The following is a 25,888-nucleotide window of genomic DNA, read 5'->3' as shown; positions in this document are numbered from 1 at the left end:
GAAAGAAAACAATAAGGAAGAAAATTATAAAGTTCAGTACAAAATTGGAGGAGGTTGTGAACTGAGATGGAGAGAGGCACACTTGAGGGATGACTGGCTGCTTCTTGTCCTCCTCCTGATTGCTTCATTAATGGAAGTTGGAAGCCAGGGAAAGCAGAGCTCTCAGCTGGATTTGGATCCAGGTATGGGATGCTTGGCTGCTTCCCACCCTTCCTCTGATGGATTTATCTGTGGTCTGGGAGGAGACCCCTCAATTGGAGACATGCCTGGCTTTACCCTACACATGCCTTTAGGGAAGAAGAGATTGGATTTATACCCTGCCCTTCACTCAGAGTCTCAGAATGGTTTACAATCTCCTTCCCTTCCTCTCCCCACAACAAACACCCTGTGAGGTAGGTGAGGCTGAGAAAGTTCTCAGAGAACTGCTCTTGAGAGAACTGCTCTGTAATATCTGTGGCTTACATAAGGTCACTCAGATGGCTTTATGTGGAGAAGTGGGGAATCAAATCTGTTTCTCCCAGATTAGAGTCTGTGCACTTAACCACACCAAGCTAGTAGATAAGGGTACTTCATAGTGCAATTTTCCACTGTTTAGAACAACTGAACTGCATTCTCATTTGAACAAAATGTTTAGATTTTCAAAATCATGTGGTGCTGCTTTTATGAATGCAGCTTAAAACAATGACAAATTTTAGTGTGATTTCAGTGTATGGTAGGTGGAGGGATTCATTCTTCAGGGGAAAGGGTTGGGGAAAATTGGTGTTGGGTAGGAGTCGTGACTTCTTTGAAAAATCCTCCATTCTTTGTCTCATGGGAGGAGGCAAGTGGCAAGAAGTTTAATTAACAAACTAACATAATAGTACATACATGGTGGAACTCTCTTCCTAGCAAGATCTGGGCTCTGTTGGATTTTGCTGAATTCTGCAAGGCCTGTAAAACTGAGATATTCCACTGGGCTTATGGTTGAGGACAGCGACAGAGAAATCAGTGGCCTCTCTGAGTTTTTCCCCTCCTTCCTATTTTCCATCACCCTAGTTGATATTTTTCTCCTCTGCTTCCTTCTCTTGTTCCCTAGGCTGTCAACTGCGACTAGGGTATGGACATGTTTTACTAGTTGTTCCTGTAGTCTGAGAGACTAGATGTGTGACACCATCGGATGAATACAAACTGAGTTATGATTAAAAACTATTGGATTATGATTAAAACTATTGGATTATGGGAATTTATTGGATTTATATTGGATTTATAGAAACATTAGTTTTTATATGCAAATGCTGTTTTATTGTATATTTTGTCAGTTGTAAGCCACCCTGAGTCCTGCATGTAGGAAAGTTATGCAGGATATAAATCTAATAATAAATAAATTACTGAAATGAACAAAATAGGCAGCATTTTGATGGATTGTGTGCTAGGATACTAAGCAGCCACATAAATATATTTTATTTCAGTATGATTGTTCAGGCCGGGTGTTGCCACTCTTTGAAAAAGACTTGGATAAGTCTCCAAAATTAAGACATACATATGTTAGCCTTCTTCCGCTCCAACTAAAGGCAATTAAAGGTAAAACTCCCCCTCATATTTTGATAGAAGTGAATTTTGGCTTGGTCTGACTCATTCTTCTGTTCACCTCATTGGCTCTTTCGCTGTTGCATCTAACTTCATTTTACTGGAAGATTTCATTGTTGCAATGAAAACAGGTACTCTCCCTCATGCAGAGAGAGAGGGAACTTGTAGATAAGACCAAACAAATAAAATAAATTTCCACAATTCGGAGGGAATAGCTGTAGAGTTGCTAATTTAGAATTTTAAGAAATACCCTTGAATAGCATTGTGGAAGGCTGTGCTATAGCCACAGATGTGGTGGGCTGTGGCTTAGTGGGGGAGCATCTGCTTTGCATGCCAAAATCCCAGGTTCAGCCCCCAAAATCTCCAGTTAAAAAGATCAGGTGATGTGGAAATATTCCATCTGATACCCTGGTGATCTGCTAGTGGCCCGAGTAGACAGTACTACTGACCTTGATTGACCAGTGCTCTGACTTTGTATAAGGCAGCTTCCAGTGTTCAAAGGTTGATTTCTCTCTCTCTTCTGAAGCACCTGTGGTTTGACTGGCTGGTGTCATTTGCAATCCAACTTGGATTGTACCTGTGGTGGTACAATAAGATTCCCAAGGGCTTTAAGTGCCCTCCATAGCTTCTTGCCCCTCAGTATGGAATAAGCAGAACAAATGGATGTCCATAAATTCTTGAAAGCCTTGGTAGCCAGATTAATATGAGGTTGCCAAAACTTTGCCATATTTTTCCTTTTCTCTCAGGAAGAGATATGAAGTTTTGAAAGGCTTGAAAGTCTACTAAGTCCCATTTCCATGGCTCTTCTTTTCCAAAGAAGGGTGGAAATTTGTCTAGGTCACAATAAATAAGTATAGGGTTGCCAACCTCCACTTGGAACCAGGAGATCTCCTGGAATCACAACTGATCTCCAATCAACAGAGATCTGTTTCCCTTGAGAAAATGGCTGCTTTGAGGAGTGGACTCTCTGTCCACTCTCATTTCCCTCCCCAAAGCTTTCTGTCCCCAGGCTTTATCCCCAAATCTCCAAGAATTTCCCAACCTACAGTTGGCAACTCTAAGCAAGTATCTGTAACATACAAGAACATCAGAAGAATCTTGGTGGATCAGACCAGTAGTTCATATTCCAGCATCCTGTCTCACATAGTGGCCAACCAGTTCCTCTCTCCAGAAATAGGGCATAGAGACCAAGACCTTCCCTTGATGTTGCTGCCTGGCACTGGGATTCAGTGGCTGAATGCCTCTGAACATGGACATTCACAACGTCTAGTAGCCACTGTTAGACCTATCCTCCATGAGCCTGTCTCCTTTTAAAGTTGTTTGTTCCTGTGGCCATCACTACATCATCTGTCAGCAAATTTGTATGGCACAAAGTCAGCAAGGATCCATGCTTGGTTTGATCATGCTGTGCTTTGCATGTGCTTGGAGCTGCGATTACCCTTTTGCCTTCTATCCAGCTGTACTTGAGGGAAGAGGAGGACTTGCCATGTATGCCAGAGAGGAAAGAAAACAACCAGCATGATGAGTGTGTGTATAGTGGTAGTGGAATCTGCTTAATTTATAGAATGGTTGTAGGATTGAGAATGTTAACTCTTCTTTGTAAGCACAAAGTTCTCATAAAATTCAGCCCTGCTAGCCTCATTATTGGTGATGCAATGCCAGGGTATTTCATCTGACATTTGCTCAGAAATATTAGGTTGTTGGAGGTTCTGTGAGTAACTACACATGAGAACACCTGAAAGCCAGTGGCTAAAATGTCATATTGCTGGGCAGAATTTGAAAGAAAGTGCACCCTGCTGGGACTTGGCATGCGGCATGGTATGTGTTCTAGAAGTTGGAGAGGCAACTGTGGTGGGAAGTTCCAGGACTGTCTTTTAAAACTGGGAGCTGTCCCTTATTGCTGAGTCTAGCCTCAGATTTCAGGAATAGAAAAGATGTTGTTAGTGTTGGTACAAGTGGTAACGTGAATTATGCATCATAATCATGGGTTTCTAGAATCACTCCATTACTACCATAGAAGTGTATGCTGCTCATTGTCTGCCTGACTATAACCCCTTTCAGTGGCATACTCATAATCAGATGTGGAAGAGATCTGGGAGAGACAAACCCCCATTTTTGGTCTCTCCTTCTGATCCATTCACATATATATTTTTTTCTTACCCCTGACACATACTCCATAAATTCTCTCTCTCTTTCTTTTACCTCTGCCACTGGGATTCCCTCTTTCATCCTTTCCCCTCAAATATGCAGCCATTCATAATGGCAGGAAGGAGAAATACTCTTAACAATAATTTGGAGAAAAAATTCATGACTGTATTGTCCTATGGACAGTTAATAAAGATTATATATTAACATTTTACAATAGATTGGGGATAACTAGGAGAGTTAAGATTTCTGATATCCAAAAGGAGAACTTTTTAGAAAGATGGATAAATGCCAAAAATGAAAGAGAGAGAACATCTAAGATGTAAATTAAAATCCAGTGGAGAATAGAGGAAGCATTTTAAAAGGAATCAGATGTATTATGAAAAATAATATGGAGAGAAGACATGTTGAAGGGGTGTGATATATATTTGGCAGAAACAAGAAGCAAAATATGGAAAACATCCGAGCGTTAGTGTTTATTGAACATGTTGCTGGAGTATACTCTAGGGCTTTATATTCAAAACCAACAAACCAACCTAGTGCCTTTCAGGGTGAATAATACACCCTCCAATTTGATATATGTAATATGATATCTGTCAGTATTTTCATTTCATGTTTAAGAAGAATGGAAGCCTTTACATAGCATGCTGTTCATGATTGGAAAGGTTTCTGTCCACTTAGCAGGCAGTCTGAATTTTTCACAAAATTTTCTATAGGTTAATATCCTCATTTAATAGCATTTCTTATTGTAATAGCACACTCCCTTTCATTTTCGAAGTTCTCCCTGGGTATAGATGATGCTTTCCAAATATGTGGAACTGTGTACCTAGTATGAGCTATTCAGAAGAAGAGTTGGTCCTTTTCAGAAGTCACTAACAAACTGAAATTTGTGACGAATGTGATTCATGATCCTGGTCTGTTGCTGCATATGCATGCTCTTTCTCTCCTCTCTCTGGACACAATTGCAACTTCCTGGTTCAGGAAACCTTTTATCTAATTCCTTTTATCTGATTCCAGTTTATGTAAAGGCTTTAAGAAACTGAGATTTACTGCCCACAAACTGGGATTCTAAACCAAGATTACTCAGAAACAAATTCCAGTTTGTTGACGTGGCCTCATTCAAATGTTGGCACTTAGTGAAAGGCTTCTGAAACTAGGCAGTCTTCAGGTGCATACAAACCATGTGGGGCAAAAGAGGAAACATTCAAACCCAGAAACAGGCTAGGTTTGTGAGTGCAGCCCCTGGGCCAATCTAATAAATGTTTAGATGTCTTATATTGGAGGGGGATGTAGCAGCAGGAAGATAAGTGCATAATAAGCTGTGACTTTTTCCACAAATGCCTGATTATATCATTCATATTAGCAGCAACTGTTCTTTATTTTGGTCCCATCCATCTCCCAGTAGGAAGGCTGGAGGACAGGTCCAGCATCTCTTTGGCCATGTGCTGACAGCTGCTTTGCACCAGTTGAAAAATTACCCCTTTTAGAAGTCAGCAATGCTTGGAATATACCGTATGTTAAGTGGCTAGCTATCACATGCACATATATTTATGGGATGCTGCTGCATCTGAATATAATTTTATTAGCATTCTGCCATGCTGGACAATTAAGGAGCAGGGTGAATGAGCAGGCTGCATACAGGCATAGCTGTTGATTAGTCATATATCATTTTTAATAGGTTGAAGGAGAGGAAAGTGATAGTTCTGCTTTTTCAGTGGTGACTTGTTGCCTTTGGAATGCCCTCCCCCTGAAGTTACTGCCCCTTGGGCCCAAACTGCATATTACAATTGGTAATGTGTAGGGTCTGGGTTCCCCTCACCTGAGACTTAGTCTCTGACAGATATCAAGTGTGGGATAATTTGTTTCCTAAATGCTCAAGGCCCCAATTTGGGTTGTGGCCATTGTGTGGGAAAGAGGCTTCATCCTCCCCTACCATGCCATTTTTTTCCAAATACAGAAGAGCATATGGTTGCCACTCTCCAGGTGAGGCATGGAGCTCTCCCAGAATTACAACTGATCTCCAGTTCCCCTGGAGAAAATGGCTGAATTTGAGGGTAGACTCTGTGGTAGCATACCCCATTCAGGTCCCTCCCCGTCCCAAACCCCACCTTCACAGACTGTACCCCCAAATCTCCCAGAATTTCCCAACTCAGAGCTGGCAACCCTAGAATAGCCCTGGATGGTGCTATTGGAGGGTATGTACATGTGCAGCTTCCAGTAAGGCAACAGCACTCTCAGGGCAGTTTTGGGCCAGGAAAATGGCACAGGGGGAAAGTTGAAGCCTCTTCCCCCCTGTCCCACAGTCACAATCCGAATCAGGGTCCCATACACTTGGAAAACACTTTCTCCCACTCCTAACATCTGACAGTCAACCAAAGTCAGGTTAAAGCCAATCTGTACATGCTATAAATTGCAATGTGTAGTTTGTCCCCAAGGTGCCAAGACCAAACACTTTTAAAAAGTGAAGTGTTTCATCTTTTAAAATAGTTTTTGAGGGTTGTTTCTAGCCAGAGAGCTGTTCCGTGGTGGTGGTGGAAAGTGCTGTCAAGTCACAGCCAACTTAAGGCACCTCTGTTGTATTTTCAAGGCAAGAGACGTTCAGAGTTGATTTGCCATTGCCTACCTCTGCATAGCAACTCTGGACTTTGTTGGCTGTCTCCCGTTTAAATACTAAGCAGGGCTGACCCAGCTTAGCTTCTGAGATCTGAGGAGATCAGGCTGTTCTGTGGATACCACTTTAGGCTTTTTCATGTATTGCCTTTTTGATATTGATAATTTTATGCTTTTAAAAATGCATTGTATTGCTGGGTTGGGGTTTTTTTTAAACTCATGATCCATTTCAAGTATATCACTGGAAAGGCAGCATATACATTTCTGAACAAAATAATAGTTCTGTAAGGCAGTCTTGTTACTGCCATTCTAGAGATGGAGTGAAGAGGGGACAGATTGGTGATTTGTTCAGTAGCTGTATAAGCGAGTGATTTTTCAACTTCCCTTTCTCGTGGGATTCTTTTGCTCTGGAGAAGGTGCATGTTTTGTTTGCAGGGTCTGACACGGGCCATTGGCAGGGCTTTTTTTTTTTTAGCAGGAACACACAGGAGCACAGTTCTGGTTGGCTTAGTGTCTGGCGTGTGGCCTGAAATGCAAATGAGTTCCTGCTGGGCTTTTTCTGCAAAAAAGCCCCATGCAAAACAATGGTGATGTCATGGGAGTGGCCTAATATGCAAATGAGTTCCTGCTGGGCCTTTTCTACAAAAGAAGCCCTGGCCATTGGGTTTCACATCACCCTATGGAAAACCAAGCTGCCTTTAAGTATGAGCCTGACAAAGCAAGATGTGTTCCTGTGTGACTTCACATGAGTTCAGCATCTTGTGTAAACTGTGCTGCAATCTGGACAAAGTGGCTACACCATCATAGTTGATGTGTCAGAGATCTTTATGGTTCATTACTCTGTTGTGCTGGTGAACAAAAAGAGTTGCCAATCTCCAGGCAAAGTCTGGAGTTCTTCTGGAATTACAGCTGATCGCCAGACTGCAAAGTTCCCCTGGAGAAAATAAGAGCTGCAGAGGATGGACTCCATGGCATAACAGACCTGCTTTGCTTCCTCTCCTTTGTAAATTCTACCCTCCCCAGGCTGTATTCCCAGATCTCCAGGAGTTTCCTTCTCAGAGTTGGCAGCCCTCTGTAAAACAAAACACACTTCGCTGATTTGCATGAGTAATAGCCCATTCAACAGGACACTGAGTGGATGCCAAATTTCACCCATGGCATCTTTTGCCTCACCAGCATCACTTTTAAAATCAAGCCTTAGAACCAACCTTTGTAGCTGATCATTGCTGGAGAACCTCATTGGTGGAGACAGTCGTTGGACATCATCATTCAGATGGTTTGCCTGCCATTACCAGTCTCTTAACTTGGGAGCCCTTGATAGCTTCCAGGGGGATCCACGTCTCCTGGAATGTGGTTTGGAAACCACTGGTGCAAGCCCAGATCATTGGATTTTTCTGTTTTGTTTTGCTAAGTTGAAAATGCTTTGGGCTTGCCTGCATGCCTGATTGCTGCTTGTTTATATATTGGTGTTCACTAAGTCATGCTATGCTATATGTGCAACTGCAATGTCCCATTTCATATTTGGAATGCAGAAATAGTGCGTGGAGGGCGTTCATTTTAAAGAAAAGCCAGAGCACTCTGTAGGTAATTTTTTGAAACTTAAATTGAATGTCATTAACTGGGCCAAGGCCATATTTATGTTTATTTCACTAGATTAAGAATGTTTTTACACATAGAATGTGCATGCATGCATGCATATATGTATATGTGCTTTGAGTATGGGGTGGCTGCCAGCTCTTTACAACACGGGACTGCTGCTGTCTCAGCGTTTGGTCCTCTGACTGCCCATTTGCTAGTGTTAATGGGTGGAAGGGTGAAAACATGTTATGACCCCATCCTAGCAAGCAGGCACAGTCTCGGGAATGGCAAAACAAACTGGCATATTATAACCACAGAATGTTCCCTGACTTGGAGATAATGCTGCTCAATCCAGGTCTGTCCATAGGTTGTGCCTCTGCCCAATTCTGAGTCAGGTCAGACACCCCTTTTCCTAAGGAATGGCCATACTAAACAATCAGGTGAGTAGGTGGGAGATATAACCAGTGGGAGAAGACACATTTTACTAGCAAGTTGGTATTTACTGCTACTGTTGAGACAATGTCTAATGCAGAGCAGCAACTGAGGTCCCTTTCAATGCTTTGAAATTAGAAATAATGTTACCTGGCAACATGTAAGGAAAGACAGCGATTAAGGGAAGGTCAAAGATTCCCCGGCTCCTTGATCTGACCCATGCTACTGCTGTTACGTTACATGCTCTGCCCATCCCACCCACATGTGCCAGTGGGTTTAATGAGCTGTGTGTTGGACTAAGATCTGGGTTCAGATCCAGAGTCATGAAGGTTGCTGGGTGACCTTGGACCACTCAATCTCTCTGCCTAACCTATGCTTGGAATTGTGAAAATAAAATGACAATATGGGATAAAAATATGTATACTCAGCTAGAATAGTCCTATAACTATTCTGGGACTGTTGACAGAGAAAGATTAGTGGTGAGGAACAAGAGAAATCCCCCCCCCCCCCCCCCCAGTATTCTTGTTCTTTAATTGCTGACTAAAGTTGCCAACCTCCACTACTATAGTTTATCTCTAGACAATCAAGATAAGTCCCCCTGGAGAAAATGGCTTCTTTGGAGGGTGGACTCTATGGCATTATACCCCGCTGAGGTCCCTCCCCTCCCCAAACCAAGCCTTCCCCAGGCTCTACCCCCAGAATCTCCAGGTATTTCCTAACCCTATTGCTGACTGTCCAGGAACTTCCAGTACCCTTCTGAGAAATCCCAAGGTTTACTGGAGCATAGCCTGAAAACTGCTGCCCCAATAGTTGAGGAATAATAATACGAGTGGGGAAATTATTGGGTTAAGTCCTAGAACGACTGCTTTGCTTTGCCAAGTGTAGCGGGCCTTGCATAGGTCATCGCAGAGGGTGCTGGAGAGGTTGCTATCACTAAGTGCTTTGCATGTGTCTGCCGTCTTGCTACAGCTGCGCAAAAATGCTATAAAACCTGCTCTTCCTCTTTTATGCTTTGGAGAATAAAAACACATGCTAAAATTCTGCCATTTCCAATTATTGATGTTCTTTTTTATGCATGTTAACATTTAATTGTGGGGATTATTTTTTGAGGGGAGGGGGGGCATTACCCATAGAAATCCTTTCACTTCTGGTTTCATGAAATCATACACCTCTTGTCATTTAGAGTTCAAGATTTTTAAAAAATATAAATGCAAGTCTGTATAATAACTTAAAGCATCTGAACCTGAGCTCCAACTAAAACCTAAATTTTAGTTTCAAAGACACTATCTTATAGAAAGTAGTAGCTATACAATTTGGGATTAATGTCTGGAGTCTTTATATTTAAATGTAAATATTTAAAATATGTTATAATACAGAACTGCATTGTTATGGTTTTCAATCAGAAAGAATAAAGGTTCTGCTATTCTTGATTAATTCTCTGTGTTGTTTTAAAACAGTATGATGTATTTTAGCAAAACAGTGCAAGAAGATAACGTTGTGCTTTAATGAAATGGTATCCTTTCTACATCTGTTGGAATTTACTTGTCATTTGTAGAAGATAAAAAGTAAAAGTGCATTTTAATGCTAAGGTCAGCAGCTTCTTTTAATAAAAGAGGCAAACGACATCAAAATTCAGAGCCAGTATTAGAGAACCTGTTTGCATTACTGAAAATATACAAGTTAGCATTACTGATAATTGACATTTGTTAATAATCCATAAAATTTCTACAGCCCCAAAACTGGTTGTTGCAAGTCCTTTGTTAAGAAGTGGCACCCAAGAGATCTAACGTTAAGTAATAAAGAGCACCCTGCACAATTGTTTTAGTACACTGACGTAGATCTGTACATGGTTTGCACTTGCATTACTAATGGCAACCTTTACCAGTTCTCTTTCTGAAAACGCATCTCTGACCTAGATGGCTAAGGCAAGCCCAATCTCAGAAGCGAAGCAGGGTTGGCCTGGTTAGTACTTGGATGGGAGACCACCAAGGAAGTCCAGGGTTTCTGTGCAAAGGGAGGCAATGGCAAACCACTTTCCCCCCATCTCTGGCCTAAAAAAACAAGTTAGCTGTAACTTGATGACATTATCCACCACAAAAGCATCCCTTTAATCCCATAAAAACTGTTGCCTGTTATTCCCTTCACATAATAGTTAATATCATCCTCCAATATGCCTTAACCTAAGATTTCAGATACTTTTTAAAAAGCTATATTTGGTTTTAAAGTCAGAGATTGCAGGCATTAATGAAATTTAACTGTCTTTCTAAAACTCAGTCAACTTCTTGAGCCTGTTTGGGGCCTGAGTTTATCTATTTTTGACTTGCCACTGTTGCTGCAGTTGTACTGTTATATGCAGATCTATTCAGTTAATGGTGATGGCTTACTCCAGCAATGGAATGTATCCATGAGATCTAACACATACATTTGTACCTTAGCTGCAAACGTGGCAATCGATGCTGTGTATGCTGGTGCACAGAGCCATTCGTATATGCCCTCTTTATCTTTAAAATCTTTCTCCCCCAATTGCATTTCTTCCATAGTGGCCTAGAACACCATTAAATGTTTGACAGGCAGGATGGATACCATGGTGGCTCTCTGGTCCTGCTTATTCAGTGGATTAAAAGTCATAAATTTACATATCGGTATCAGGTAAATGGAAAAACTTTATGTTGTTTTTCCCTGCTGGAAAGTGTATGTCTGTGTATTGTGTTTCGATGTGATAACCCATTCTGATTGTTAACTTAAGCTTTCTTATGTCATCAAGGTAGCTGATGGATGACATACAGAAATTGCAGTCTTGTAATTGGTTGGATGTATGATCCACCCACACCAATTGCAGGTTGGAGATGTTATCATACAAGTGTGCACATTACTGTCAGCGGGTCCTATGGACTTACATGCTCTGCTGTGTGTAAACTATCAACATGTAACAACCAGGTAAAAACAAAAGTGGACTTGGCAATTGAACAAGGGCTCAGAAGATTATTACAATGAAGATGAATATAAAAATAGGTTGAATAAAATGTTAAATGTTAGCAGTTGTGAAATGATAGTGTAACATTTGTAAATAAAAACATACGCATGTTGAACAGTTCCTGAACTCATATAGCTTAAGTTATCCAATTACATTGGGAAAAAATCACATAGAACATGGATCCATTCTCATTCCCAGCCATGGCATATCAAAATTAATTTCTTCATGCTTTGGCTCATTGGAAAGGCAAAAGAATAAACTGTAATTGTGTGATATACTTTCAGTGGCTATCTGGATTTGGTAGAGCATCCTATGCAATAAACAGTATAAAATATGGAAAAAAATTGACTTTTTACTTGATTTATGCCTTATATCACTGTAATGGATAGAGGCATTATTAATATTAGATAGTTGTAGTGGGAATTTATTAACTTTCCAAAAGTACTTTAAAATTTGAAATTAGCCACTCAGTTCACAAGTTATAGCTCAAATGAGAAAAGGTAAGGAAAATGGACTTCAGCTACATTGATTGCATCATAAAAATCTTAAGCTACCAGTTAGAATGGGTTATCGCAATAGAACTTAATACCCAGACATACACCTTTCAGAAAAACATAAAGAAGTTTTGCTACCTTGCCTGATAAGTACATCTGGTCTAGCCCACAGATTGAATTTGCCTCTCTCACATTGGTCATGTTAATATTTGATCATTTAAAACATTCAGGAAATAGAGGAAGAGAAGGTATTTGTTATGCCACTGAACATTCTGTGTCATGTAGGTTTTTGACAAGACTGGTACCAAAACCACCTGATGTTCCATGTATGGACATTCCAACAGCTGCTTCTGTTGCCAGCTGCACTTGAACTAAGAGCTCTGATCACCTTTCGAACTGATTCTGCTGTACAGCTGAATCTTTCGAACTAATTCTGCTTTTTTCTCTGTTAGGGTCAATGGCAGCCACAATAAAGGTGGGGGTATTTGAATTGTGTCTGCATCACAGTGGAGATAAGTCTTCCCCCCAATTTTTCTGATCTTAGTTGCCTATTAAAAAAACCCAGCATGACAGAAGGGTTAAGTAGTCCCCTATTGGATCAGGCTTTCCCTGCGCTTGCTATTAAATCTTTGAGGAAGAAAAAAAGGTACAGAAGATTGAGTAACAGATTTCTATTCCCCCCTCCCCCCGCAGCAGCATTTACCCTTCTGTGGCTGTGTGTATATTAAGTGCTGTCAAGTCATTTCTGACTTATGGTGACCCTATGAATAAATAACCACCTTGCACTGGTCTTACAGATGGAAGACTGAGGCCTTCTTTATTGAATAAATTCATTTTATGTTGGGTCTTCCTCTTTTCCTAGCATTATTGTCTTTTCCAGCGACTCTTGTGACCAAAATACGACAGCCTCAGTTTAATCATTTTAGTTTCTAGGGAGAGTTCAGGCTTCATTTGATTTAGAACCTACTTATTTGTCTCTTTGGCTCTCCACAGTATCTGTAAAACTTCTCCAACCTCACATTTCAGACGAATCAGGTTTCTTCATGTCAGCTTTTCTCATTGTCTGACTTTCATACCCATATTATGAATGATCTTGACCTTGGCCACTATCAACACATCTTTACACTTAAGCAGCTTTCCTACTTCCTTCATGGCTGTCCTTCCTAGTCTCAGTCTCCATTCAATTTCTTGTTTGCAGTCTCCCTTTCAGTTGATAATGGAGCCAAGGAATAGAAAATCTTGAACAATTTTCATTTATTTATAATCAAACTTAGGTAGTTCTCCAGTAGTCATTATTTTAGCCATCTTGATGTTCATCTGTAATTCTGCTTTGGTACCACTGCTATTATAACAAAAACAACAACCCATCACTCTTCATTTACCATCATTTTAAAACACGAGATAAAAGTTAATCTGACAAAAGAAACTGCATTAATAATAATGCAGGAAAGACTAAATTGACCTATTGATTTAGTAAATTAATCCAGTAACTGACAAATAAATGTTTCATCCTCAGGGAAATGAAAAGAGACGGGATCTTTCTAGTAACAACAAAATTATACAATCATCAGTTATGATCAATAATCCTATTACATTATTATTACCAGTTATCTTCCAAGTAGCTCAGTTTAGCATCCATGCCCCCACCTTTCCAGAAATAGATGAGGTTGAGAGTGTGCTTGGCTCAAGCTCCCCAAGTGAACTTCATGGCAGAATAACATATTTGAACCCTCAGTTTAATTACTTAATTTGTACCCTGCCTGTCTCCCCAGTGGGGACTCAATGCAGTTTTGTCTTTTCCCTCCCCACTTTTATCTTCATACCTACCCTATGAAATCTGTCAGGCTGAGAATATGACACTGGCGCCCAGCAAGCATCTATGGTAGAGCAGAAATTCAAACATGGGTCTCCCAGATTCTAGTCTGATGCTCTAACCACTACCCCAATCTGGCTCTCTCTCTCAATAGTGCAGTGTACCGCAACAACTAAGCACAACAAAATAATATTTCGCTGGCCTTATGTGATGAGATTCTGGTTGAACAATAAACCAGAACCAAATCCAGAAATGCCTCTGGTTCACTCTTCTCTAAATTCACTTACTTCTGATGGGACAGTTTTTCAGGAATATGTATCCCAAACTTTGTGAGACCCATCAAGGGGCATGATAAGCTCATCCCTTGCTGGCCTTAGCTGCAGTTAACAAACAAGCAGCGAGCTCTTTTACACCCATAGACAAATGAACTTTTTCAGAAAGATTCTACAGAATTAGCACTTGGATACCATAATGCACAATTGAAATAATTTTTTCCACAAAACTTGATGCTAGGAATCATCTAAACAGTTCCACTATAAATATAAAATAAGTACCCTTCTGACTGCACCCTGTCTAGCATCTATCTGACCCCTTTTGCAGAATATTTATAAATTGGGAAAGAGAAGCATGGATTTCTCATCTAATGTAATTTATCCCATAGGTTTAGTAAAACCCCAAATTAAAAGATGACTAGTGTATTTAACAGTTCATGCTGTTAATAGTTGCAAATGTTGCTGTGACTTCAGCCAAATTTAGCACCCAGAGTGAGCTCTTCTTATGTCACTGGGGGAAACATTTGTTTTAATAGATATGAAAGGATGCTGTCTCTTTAAAGGCTAAAAAAAATGCTGTTCTGATGAAAGTATTGCATAGACCTTGGCTCAGATAAAAAAACAAAAATCTGTTCCATCCACTCTTTCACTGGAATTCTTGAACTGTCTTGACAAGAATAGTATAACATCATTCATGCTAGCCACTATCGCAACATCTATTTGCAAATGTCTTGTAACAAGATAATGACATAATATATATCTATTTTTAAATGTGTTGCAGTTTATTTTTTATTCCAGAAAAAAAAAAGTGTTGAATGTGTGTAAGTCTTCAAGAATGTAGCAAAGTTGATAAAATTCCAAGTCAAATCAACTTCCTTGCAGGAAAAATAAAACAAAAAGCTGGAGTTGCTTTTTATGGACATTTGTTTTGCAGCTTTCTACGTCTTAAGGCACAGAATAGCCAGGATAAGGTGCCAACCCAAAGGTTAGCCGAACCTATTTCTTGAAATAATTGTGGCACAACTTGTGTTTGTGGAGGCATGACCTCTCTGATCATATTGGGGGCATGAGAACTATATATAAATTCAAGGGGAAATACTTAATCATTTTTTTTAGGAAGGTGAACAGTGTTGCACATGCCTCATTTTCGAGGGTGGTGAGAAATTCCAGGGACAGCATTTTTTCTGGTCTAGTTGCCTTTGAAAGAAAAGAGAAACTGATCCTACAGTGTACAATGTTTGCTTTCTTTATAACTATACATTTATATTTGTGTTCTACAACTGGAAGCAAAGTAACCCTCCTGTACAGCAGTATATCTGCAACCCAATACCAGAGAGAGAGAGATTACAACTGTGTATATGTGTGAGAGAGCCCCCTGGCGCAGAGTGCTAAAGCTGCAGTATTGCAGTCGGAACCCTCTGCTCACGACCTGAGTTCGATTCCAGCAAAGCTGGTTCAGGTAGCCGGCTCGAGGTTGACTCAGCCTTCCATCCTTCCGAGGTCGGTAAAATGAGTACCCAGCTTGCTGGGGGGAAAGTGTAATGACCAGGGAAGGCAGTGGCGAAACCACCCCGTAAAAAGGTCTGCCATGAAAACGTTGTGAAAGCAGCGTCACCCCAGAGTCGAAAATGACTGGTGCTTGCACAGGGGACCTCTTTTTTTTCCTTTCCATATGTGTGTGAGAGATTACAGCATTACAAGTGTGTTTTCTTTTCTCTTTCTTACACACACACACATTAGGGTTGCCAGACTCCAGGTGGCACCTCAAGATCTCACGATTACAGTTGATCTCAAGATGGCCAAGATCAGTTCCCCCAGAGAAAATGGCTGCTTTGGAAGGTGGACTGTGTGGCATTATACTCTGCTGAGCTCTCTTCCCTCCCCAAACCCCATCCTCCCTAAGCTCCACTACCAAAATCACCAGGTATTTCCCAACCCACAGTTGGCGGCCCTACACACAACCTGCCCCCCGAACTCCAACTTGATGGGAGGCTTGTATCTTCCAAGCCCTATGGTTCTTGGATCTATTCCCAACAATTAAGGCTCATACAGTAAGACACATTACCTTTCTGTTGGACAGACTGGTCCATTGAACAGAGGTCAAACCCCAACACTATTTAGCTCATGACTGTGTGTTCTGACTGAAAGTGGCTCTCCAGGGTTTCAGGCAGAGAAGGGACATCAGTGACATGGACCCAATGATATGGACTAGGGTTTTGGTTACATATTTGTCCCCAGCATCCCAAGCCCTGAAAACATCTGAGTTATGCTCCCTTCCCTTATTCAGGGAGCAAATGGATTTTGGGTCTTGTTAGGGTTGCCAAGTCCAATTCAAGAAATATCTGGGGACTTTGGGGGTGGAGCCAGGAGACATTGGGGGCGGACCCAGGAGCAAGGGTGTGACAAGCATAATTGAACTCCAAGGGAGTTCTTGCCATCATATTTAAAGGGACAGCACACCTTTTAAAATGCCTTCCTTCCATAGGAAATCATGAAGGATAGGGGCACCTTCTTTTGGGGCTCATAGAATTGGACCCCCTGGTCCAATCCTTTTGAAACGTAGAAGGTATTTTGGGGAGAGGCACTAGATACTATACTGAAAATTTGGAACCTATAGCTCAAAAAACAGCCCCCCCAGAGCCCCCGATACTCACAGATCAATTCCCCATCATTCCCTATGGGAATCGTTCATGGAGGTGCATAATGGCTGTGGGGGTGGGGCTTCCCCCGCCGGCCAGCTGGCTGGGGAAGGGGGGAAGCCTGTAAAACCAGGGGATCCCCTGCTGGGACCTGGGGATTGGGAAGCCTAGGTCTTGTGCATATTTTTGATAGTATGAAGATCTGTTATTTGGTCAGACATACCTTTTCCAAACTAAGCTGAGACCCCAGGATCTTCTGCATACAAAGTAGATTCTCAGACACTACTTTTTAGGTCTACCCCTTCACAGATATGATAACTGCCAGATGGCAGAAACCAGCCAGTAAGGAAGCTGTTTGTAGCAGAGGGTTCCTTTCTAGCCACAGATGTAGTAACAAATGTAGGGCTTATTTCCATGCTTCCACCTTATTTCCACATTTCCTTAGGTAAGTATTTACACAGGTATAGCTTTTAATAATGTTGGATTAGTTTCTAAGCCCCACATAATTTGCTTTATCCAATTAGAATGTCAGTAATTTTTTATAATGTGTTTATAAGCTGGTATTTTTCTCAAGGCCCAACTTTGTCTCTTGAAATTTATATGAACTACCCCAGCCAGTCTCTGGAAGGGAGCTTTAACTGATGAACGCTTATACCCTGAAAATCTTGTTGATCTTGAAAGTGCTGCCAGACTTGAATCTTGCTGTAGGCCAACATGGCTACCCACCTGAAACTACCCTAGCTTAGGGCTGCAATGCTATGAACACTTACTTAAAAGTAAGAACCACTGAATTTACAGAAGGATAGGGTTACCCTTAAATCCCCTTCTTGTACCAAATCCTGAAATTTAAGTGATGTTGCAGAGCCAGTTTGGTGTAGTGGTTAAGTGTGCCGACTCTTATCTGGGAGAACTGGGTTTGATTCCCCACTCCTCCACTTGCAGCTGCTGGAATGGCCTTGGGTCAGCCATAGCTCTCACAGAGTTGTCCTTGAAAGGACAGCTGCTGTAAGAGCTCTCTCAGCCCACTTCACAGGGTGTCTGTTGTGCAGGAGGAAGGTAAAGGAGATTGTGAGTTGCTCTGAGATTCTGAGTGGAAGGTGGGATATAAATCCAATATCATCATCATCTTCTTCTTAGATGATTAGACTGCAAATTATCTAAGCATATAGCTGAGTGGTTAATGTGTTGTTTAAAATAATTATAATGAACAAAGCTTGCTTAGACATACAAGCAAGAACATTTTGTCTTTCTTTGTCCATTTGTCCTCTTTGCGAAAGGTGCTAATTTTGTTTGTTCTATGCAGGTCTATCTTTTTTTTTTTTAAACACAACTTTAGCAGAAGCACATGGTTAGCACTGGGGCTCCTGAAGCTCCCCTTCTCTCACAGCCTAAGAGATGCCCTCAAAGTCTAAGGATTCCCTCCTCAAATAGCAGCATCTGATGCAGCAGGAGGAACTGCAGATGGAGCAAGAAGCTACAGAAAGTTATGGCAGGGATTTTCAGGAGCATTGGATGTGTTCATGAGTGAAATGTACTCATGAGAACATTGGATAATTTATATCTTGAGACTAGCAGTTCCCAAATGTTTGATCCTTTTGCACTGCTTTTTCTGTATTAAAACGAGATATTATTCTTTGTCCCCAAAGAGATACTGTAAATATTTTCTTGATCAATTCCCCAAAATCAACAAGTTTCCTCTTTGAGGCTGAGGGACAGCCCATTTAATATTTCTTCCCCCCCACACACACACATTCACACATATACACTGTGTTTTGCCAGGGCTCTGATAGTCACCTTACCCAGTCAGGTTTCAGGGATGTAGTTGAGATGTCTGGGTGCAGAGATGCCTCTGAATTTTCCTTCTACTGTCAGGTGTAATGTGGATTACATTAGGGAATTCCAGTGCAATTTTATTCTCCCTCCCTGGGGATGATGCCATCGGAGAGTGGAGGTCTAAGTATATTGGCCAACAATAGGATAGCCGACTCTGGGTTGGAGGATTCCTGTAGATTTGGCAATGGAACCTGGGGAGGGCAGGATTTGCCTTGAGTGCATCCTCCAGAGGAAGCCCTTTTCTCCAGGGGAAATTATCTTAGTGGTTTGGAGATCAGCTGTAAAAACGGGAGATCTCCAGGCTCCACCTGAAGGTTTGCAACCGTAGCCAACAGAATATGGAGCTCTGTGTTGCGCGGGACCTCCAAACTCTCATGGGCAAAGATAGGCAGATGTTTCCAAGATGGTGTCTCAGAACCCACTTCATCCTGTTCACTGCATACTGGTGTGCAAGATGAACAGGTTGGGAATCTTTGCCTCCGGAGAATTCATTAGGTGAGTGATTCATTAAGTGTTCTGGAAATATTCCAATACAGTATAAAGGATCTTATCACTGCACAGACCTGAGTTTAAGCCTTCCTCCATTCTTCTTCCAGCAGACATTCTTCTGCCGGCAGAAGAACTCTTAAATTGGAGGAAAGCTTGAGGAAAGTTCCTTAGATTTGAGGAACCCCATTCCATTGTAAGGAGAGAGGGGTGGGGTTTTTTTTACACTATCAGTGCAGTCTTATTTCTGTGTATGCGCGCAAGCGTAGCATTTATATATATATATATATATATATATATATATATATATATATATATATATATATACACACACACAATTAAAGGCCAGTTCTAAAAATTGCAACATGTTATTCATGTTGATTGTTTGCATGCAATTCTAATGTAATGCCATGGCCCTGTGTAAGTGAAAATCTCTTTGGTAACCCAATACTTGCTTTATTTAAATGGGCTATACGTTTAGTTCTCTGGTGCTTCTAATCTCTCTGTTGGTTATGGAACCACGTTCACAACATTTGGCACTGTCATTCCAGAACGTGTGAGTAAAGAAAGTTTTGCATATGCAGCTGCTTAAAGATTAAAGGCCAGCTGCCCGCAATGGAGCTTGGTGGATAGGATATTAACAACTTGCCAGATAATGGAAATGTGTTTCTTAAGAAAAGCAGATGTTTTATGAGATTGCATTTGGGTTTGTGTTGGATTTAGTAATAAAAATTTCAATTCCTAGTTATCCTAATGAGGATTGTTATAAATCCCCTTAGTTGGAAGGAACAGCCAGCTTCCACAGTATCATAACTCCATGTAACTCAACCATTGCCATTTTCTTCAGAATACTGGCAGTGCACCATAAGAAAAAAAATCATGAATGATTAGAGATGGTGACTTGGGCAATGATCCTAAACGGGTCTACTCAACAGTAAGCCCTATGTTATTCCATAGGGCTTACTTCCAAGAAAGTGTATTTGGGATTGTATGCTTGCAGTAATTTTACCCCAGATGATGTGAAATGCCAAGGCAGGTTTTTTTTTTCTCATATAACATCTGCTCCTGTGGCATGAACACATAGAATGGGTCTGGAGATAAATAAAATCATAAAATATTATAGGCATGTTATTATTGTGATGGCTATATGATGAACAGCCTCCCACATCTGTGTACATTCAGGCCTTTACTGCTATGCAACCATGATGAAAGTTCTCATTATGGGGCTGTATTGCATTTGCAGGAAACCCTTTCATTTATTTAGAGTGGTGCATCTTGAACCATGCCAGCACAACATTTTGTGATAATACACCAATTTGCAGATGTTATATGTAATGAAGGTCAATTGCTGCTTAGTAGGGCTTCACAAGTTAATTGGTTTAATCAACAAGACTAATTTGTGCATGTCTGCTTTAATTTATGAACACACATTTTAATTAGTCTGAATTAACGAGACACCTTTTTTTTAGTTCAGGTGTGGTGTGCGTAGTGTCACAGTTTAATTTTTTAAAAGAGCTGTTTTAACACTTCTTTCAATTGTGGTTGCCAATGGACCTGGAGAAAAAATATATTCTGTCCCTTTAATAGAATCTTAATGCGTAGAAATGGGCTGCCAAAGCTTTTCATGACATCGAAGTAAATAACATCATCTGGTAAATAGCATCCAATTAAGCCTTTATTAAAGGAACAGGGTGTTTATCCAGGCCTGTTGGAAACTTTACATTTAGTGTCTCAAGCAGCAGCTATAATAAGGTTTGGCCAATATAAAAATTAATTAAATACCTCTAATATGTTTAAAGGCAAATTCAGGTGGGGTAGCTGTGTTGGTCTGGAGCAACAGAACAAAGTTTGAGTCCAGTGGCTGACAAAGTATAATTCTGGATATAAGCTTCCCTGTGCACGCACACTTCTTCAGCTACATTGAAACAGACTACTTCATTGCCAGGAAGGGCTAGTTGCAGTCAAGATGCATAAGTAAACATCTATACATGCATAATCATGTATAGTTATCACTTGTTCCCAGTTATCACAGTTATCACTTGTACCCAGAATTAAACTTAGTCGGTCTTAAAGGTGCCAGTGGAGTCAAACCTCATAACTGTTTGTTAACTCTTTTATCTGTAGGGTTGCCAAATCCCCTGCGGCCTCCAGCAGGGAACTTTTTTTGTGCGTGCTATGCGGACACGGCACAATAACATCATCCACAAGTGACATTATTGTGCTGGCAGCCACTCTAGGAGCTCTCTATGGTTTTCCTGGGTGCTCTAGCAATTTGGGAGGGTACCATAGAATTTCCCTCCCAAATTGCTAGTGTCTGGAAAAACCATAGAGTTTTCCTAGAAGCTCCTAGAGCAACTGGCATGCAATGTCATCCCCGCCGGCCCTTTGGGGACCCTCCCAAGCGGGAGAACCCCGGGAGCTTGACAGCCCTATTTATTTGCCTGCTAATTTCCTGCTATTCACAGGTCTTATCAACTACTTTAATCCCATTTTAGCTATATTTATCGCTACTTATGCATCTTGGCTCTAATTAGCCCTTCCTGGCAACTAACCCCTCCATCTATATGTAAGGCTTGAGGAAGTCTGTTTCAATTTATCTGAAGAAGTTTTTCAAGCACGCCAAAGCTTATACCCAGAATTAAACTTTGTTAGTCTTAAAGATGCCACTGGACTCAAACTTAGTTCTATGTTAAAAGAAAGACAGTTAACTAAAAATCCTGCCCTACCCGTGGTATGCCATTGAGCAGCATTTCCCCTGCCCTCTCCCTTTTCACATTTTCGTTTTTCTGGAAAATGCAAGTTTTCGGACATTTTCTGGAGGTTTGCAAAAATTCATCACTACTTTTTTTGCTTGGTCTGCTGGGGTTAAATGCAAGCATAAATTCTTTCTCATAAACAGTCCCACATATGATGGACCTATCTTGAATCATGGGAAACAAAACAAAAAATCTCCAGATATTTCTCCTTTAATAAAATGACACATTTTTATATTATGACTCTATGACCTTTTAAGGAAGCTTATTTTCTATATCCTCATTTCGATGGAACCTAGTCATGGTATAGGACAATCACTATAAGATGTTGTACTTAAGTAATCCAGATTAATTAAGTACAACAATCTATTGCATCTTTAAATCATAGTTTTTTCTTTAAGGCCAAAAAGGTTATATATTGCTGTGTTTTTGTAGCTATATGTTTTTATTCCTTGTGGGGGAGGGTAGTATGGTACATCAAATGGGAAAAATGTCTGGGTGAGGGGGAATTGTATCAGAAAACCTGGGCAGGGAAAGAGGTGCAGCATTTCTTCCCTTGTTATTTCTCTGCCCCAATCATTTTCCCCTTATGGTGCAACATTTAAAATATATTGTCAGAATCTACTATTATGTGTGTTTTAATAAGACCAGAAAACTGATAGCCTGCTTTTTTTGTATTCACAGCTGTATGCCAGCCTGGATGTAAACATGGGGAATGTATTGGACCAAACAAATGCAAGTGTCAACCAGGATACACTGGAAAAACATGCAATCAAGGTATGAAACCCAAAACTCTGTATTTAAAAGTAAGTTTCTTTGTACTATTATTCATGTATATTTCAAATTTTGGTCTTCCTTAATCAGAGACATGTCTTACTTAGATTTGTAGCAGGAGGAGATTCTGGAGGACATACTGGAACGTGCTACTTCATTGATTCTCTGGGTTACCAGTCAAGCTGTGTACTGAACAAGCAGAGGCAAGGCTGGTTGTTGAGTTTGCAGTTTCCCTTTTGGCCAGGTGGCATGGTAGTGCTCAGGATCTGCATATAGTTGGATTGAGGTATCTATCTTCCTCTTTTCTGGTTAGCTGCCCTATAGCCATCAGAACTGAATGAGGACTTCCATTATTTTCAGAGAGGGTTTGGAGCGATTGGAATTGCATCACAGTCCTTGGTGGAAAATTATTATTCAAAAAGTAAATCTGTTGTTGGAGATAAAAGATCAGCCTGCTTCAGATTCAGAGGGTAGCTCTTGTTGGTGTTCAGTAGATTTGAATCCAGTAACAGTTTATAAATCAACAGGATTTTTGGAGGTAAAAGCTTTTTTGAGAGTCATAGTGGTATCTGATAAAGAGAGCTTTGACTTTCAAAAGCTTGTACCCCCGGAATCTTCTTGATTTCTAAATTGTGACAGGAATGAATCTAGCTGTTCATTCTCCTTTAGAGATACGTAGCCCAAACTTAATTTCAAAATGTGAATTCTGAGGTAATAAGGTTTTGGATGTATGTAAAAAAACTACTATGCTACTTTGAAAGATTTTCTTCCCTAATGACTTTATGATAAGCTGCAATTCAGTAACTGTATAAATAAGAATTTCTCTCTTAAAACAGTGGCCATTTTTGCCCTTTTAAACTCACTTAGCTCCAAAGTATTATTTCATATAGTGCAGAACTCTCCCAAGTGCTTAAACAAGTCGTAGTTATATTCTCCAGTTAACCGTGATAAATCTTTCCTAAGCTTATTATGGAAAAGCAAGTGAGTGCTGAGAAGAATCTGACAATTTGAGGAAGGTGTTGCTTTATGAAACTGTGCTCTGTGATACTTGTTAATCCTCTTGTGGTACGGTGGTTTTTAAATGCTTCTTAAAGCTTGGCTGTTTAAATATATTAATTCTACCTTGATAGGTTTAGGTGGTCTACAAGCCCACCCTTGCCTTGACATAGTTTCTCAACCTTTCTTTACCTACTTTAGTCAGACACAATCAACACCATCTTGTGTGACTGTCTGTGTTTTATGCTAGAGTTTTAGTTATGTATTTATTGTATTTTTATCCCACTTTTCAGCCAAAATTGTCCCCCAGAGCAGTTTACTGAAATTAAAACAGCCCTATACAAATCAAGTTAAAATATATTAAAAATTTCCCTCAGGGAGAGGATTCTTAGCTGAGCTAAGAATCATCCAGGCATGATGGAGTGTCTGGCTGTTTCCTGTTCTCTCGCTGATGTCCTTCTTGATGGCAGTTGAAAGCTGAAAGAAGAGGGAAATAATTCTTTCTCTCTAGAATTACATACCACAAAAATACTGTCTGTGTAAAGCATCAGATCTGTATTCCTATGTCTTTAGGGCCCATGGCTTTTATGAAACAACATTAGGCCTGAGGCATTGTCATGAAATTTTATAAAGGCAGGAATTTTGTGTTGCAAATTCATGCTATGTTCAACATTCCAGTAACAATTGCCCACAGCTCTCATTTCAGTGGGTCTCATATGGGACAGCTTCCTGGTGAATGGTGCCCATTATAACAATACAAGAGAACTGCAGTTCTGGGCTCTACAGTCTTATAGGCAGCTCTCTGACTGAATGTTTTCAACAAGAGTTAGGGCCACTTCACATTACACCAAAGACAAAAGCTTACATTTCCACTATGGGTTGACTTTATCTGTTCTGTAACATATAGAGCTTTCCCATGTTGGAAAATATGCAGGAACTCATCCTCAAATGCCACAATTGACCAGAGTTCCTGGGGACCAGTATTCCCCCTAAGCTGAGTTAGTGTGAGCTAGCTCATAGTTTTTTAGCCTCTGGCTCACGCATTTTGGTCTTAGCTCAGGAAGGATGGCCCCAGAGCAAACTAATTTATGCAGTAGCCCACAACTTTAATTCCGGTAGCTCACAAAGTAGAATTTTGGCTCACAAACTCCTCCGCTTAGAGGGAGTATTGCTGAGAACATATTTTCAAATACACAAAAGAAGAGTAGAGCTCAACCTGCAGGTGAAAGGCAGAGACTCTTTATTGCCATATCAAAGTTACCCGTGCTATACTGGCTTAAACTACATATGCCAGTGGCAGTCTCATTTGCTTAATCCTCAGACTCTCCAAATCATGAATGGAGCAGCTGATGAAGATCTGATAATTTAGTGCAAAAGGACCAGGACCACACTGCTTTTAACTTCCCCAATAAGCACATTTCTTGCATTAGTGGTGTCACTTCCAGTGAAAACTCATGAATGACAAGCGATAGTTCTAGGAATCCATAGAGTTTCTGGCAATTCATAGAGTTGCCTCTGTGTTGGTGACATCACTGGTTTGGTTTAATTTTTAATTCCCATTGTCGTTCATTTTTGGACATAACAGCTCAAGTGATGCTGCTAGGGATGACATTTTCCATTAATTTCTGTAGAGTCTTTCTGGAAATACAGAAAATACAGAGTCTTTCTGGAAATACAGCCCTATATGGCCGAGGACCTGCCTACCTAAGGGACCACCTCTCCCCATATGTTCCCCAGAGAGCACTGAGATCTAGCTCTCAAAACCTTCTAACAATCCCTGGGCCAAGAGAGGCTAGATTGAAGGCTACTAGGGAGCAAGCCTTCTCAGTAATGGCCCCTCGATGGTGGAATCACCTTCCAGAGATGGTACGAGCCCTGCGGGACCTGAACCAATTCCGCAGGGCTTGCAAAACATTTCTTTTCCAGCTTGCTTTTGAGACAGAACCTGACTAATTTGACGTGTAGCCATTTAGCCATCTTATGGATATTATGACTTACAGTATTTTAGCACCTATTTTATATATTTTATTTATTTTAAATAATTTATTATGTAACTGATTATATTTAAAACTGTTTACATTGTTTTACTTGAATCATGGAATTCCATGTCTGTGAGCCGCCCTGAGCCCGCCTTTGGCGGGGGAGGGCGGGATACAAAAATAAATTTTATTATTATTATTATTATTATTATTATTAGTGGCCCTGGTCTTCATGTGGCTTATAATATATTGCATTGCTACAACTTAGCAATGCAATATATATCATATATATTTGAAGCAGACCTGCATTATCCATAGATTTAATTTATCTCCATTGGCTGACTTCTTTGTAATTCAGCTCCATCTTGGAATACAAATGTTTCCCAGACTGAAAGAGGCTGCATTCGTCAAATAAAAGTTCTGTTGCTGGCAAAAAAGGTCAAATACACTTTCTTTTTAAATGAATTGATAATTATCATATTCCAGAAGGCCACCATTTATTGTGTTTGTGTTTGCATGGCAAAGCCTGGGATCTCATAAAGCT

At 40.5% G+C, this 25,888-nt stretch overlaps 1 protein-coding gene across 10 annotated transcripts in view; it reads left to right on the top strand.

The window, feature by feature from the left end:
• The window catches only part of NPNT (nephronectin), an 80,900-nt gene that overhangs the window by 13,201 nt on the left and 41,811 nt on the right, over positions 1–25,888 (top strand). For 6 of the 10 annotated variants that reach the window (XM_060246970.1, XM_060246977.1, XM_060246972.1 and 3 more), the window contains exons 3-4: positions 14,819–14,869; positions 22,280–22,372. In XM_060246970.1, coding sequence (XP_060102953.1) covers positions 14,819–14,869; positions 22,280–22,372 — 144 coding nt within the window. The remainder of the gene's footprint in view (positions 1–14,818; positions 14,870–22,279; positions 22,373–25,888) is intronic. The other 4 variants (XM_060246978.1, XM_060246974.1, XM_060246976.1 and 1 more) reach the window with 1 other exon arrangement.

The sequence above is a fragment of the Heteronotia binoei genome, chromosome 9 (assembly GCF_032191835.1).
Source record: "Heteronotia binoei isolate CCM8104 ecotype False Entrance Well chromosome 9, APGP_CSIRO_Hbin_v1, whole genome shotgun sequence".
Taxonomy (NCBI): domain Eukaryota; kingdom Metazoa; phylum Chordata; class Lepidosauria; order Squamata; family Gekkonidae; genus Heteronotia; species Heteronotia binoei.
Note: the sequence above shows the minus strand (reverse complement) of the source record. Positions and strands in the feature narration are given on the sequence as shown.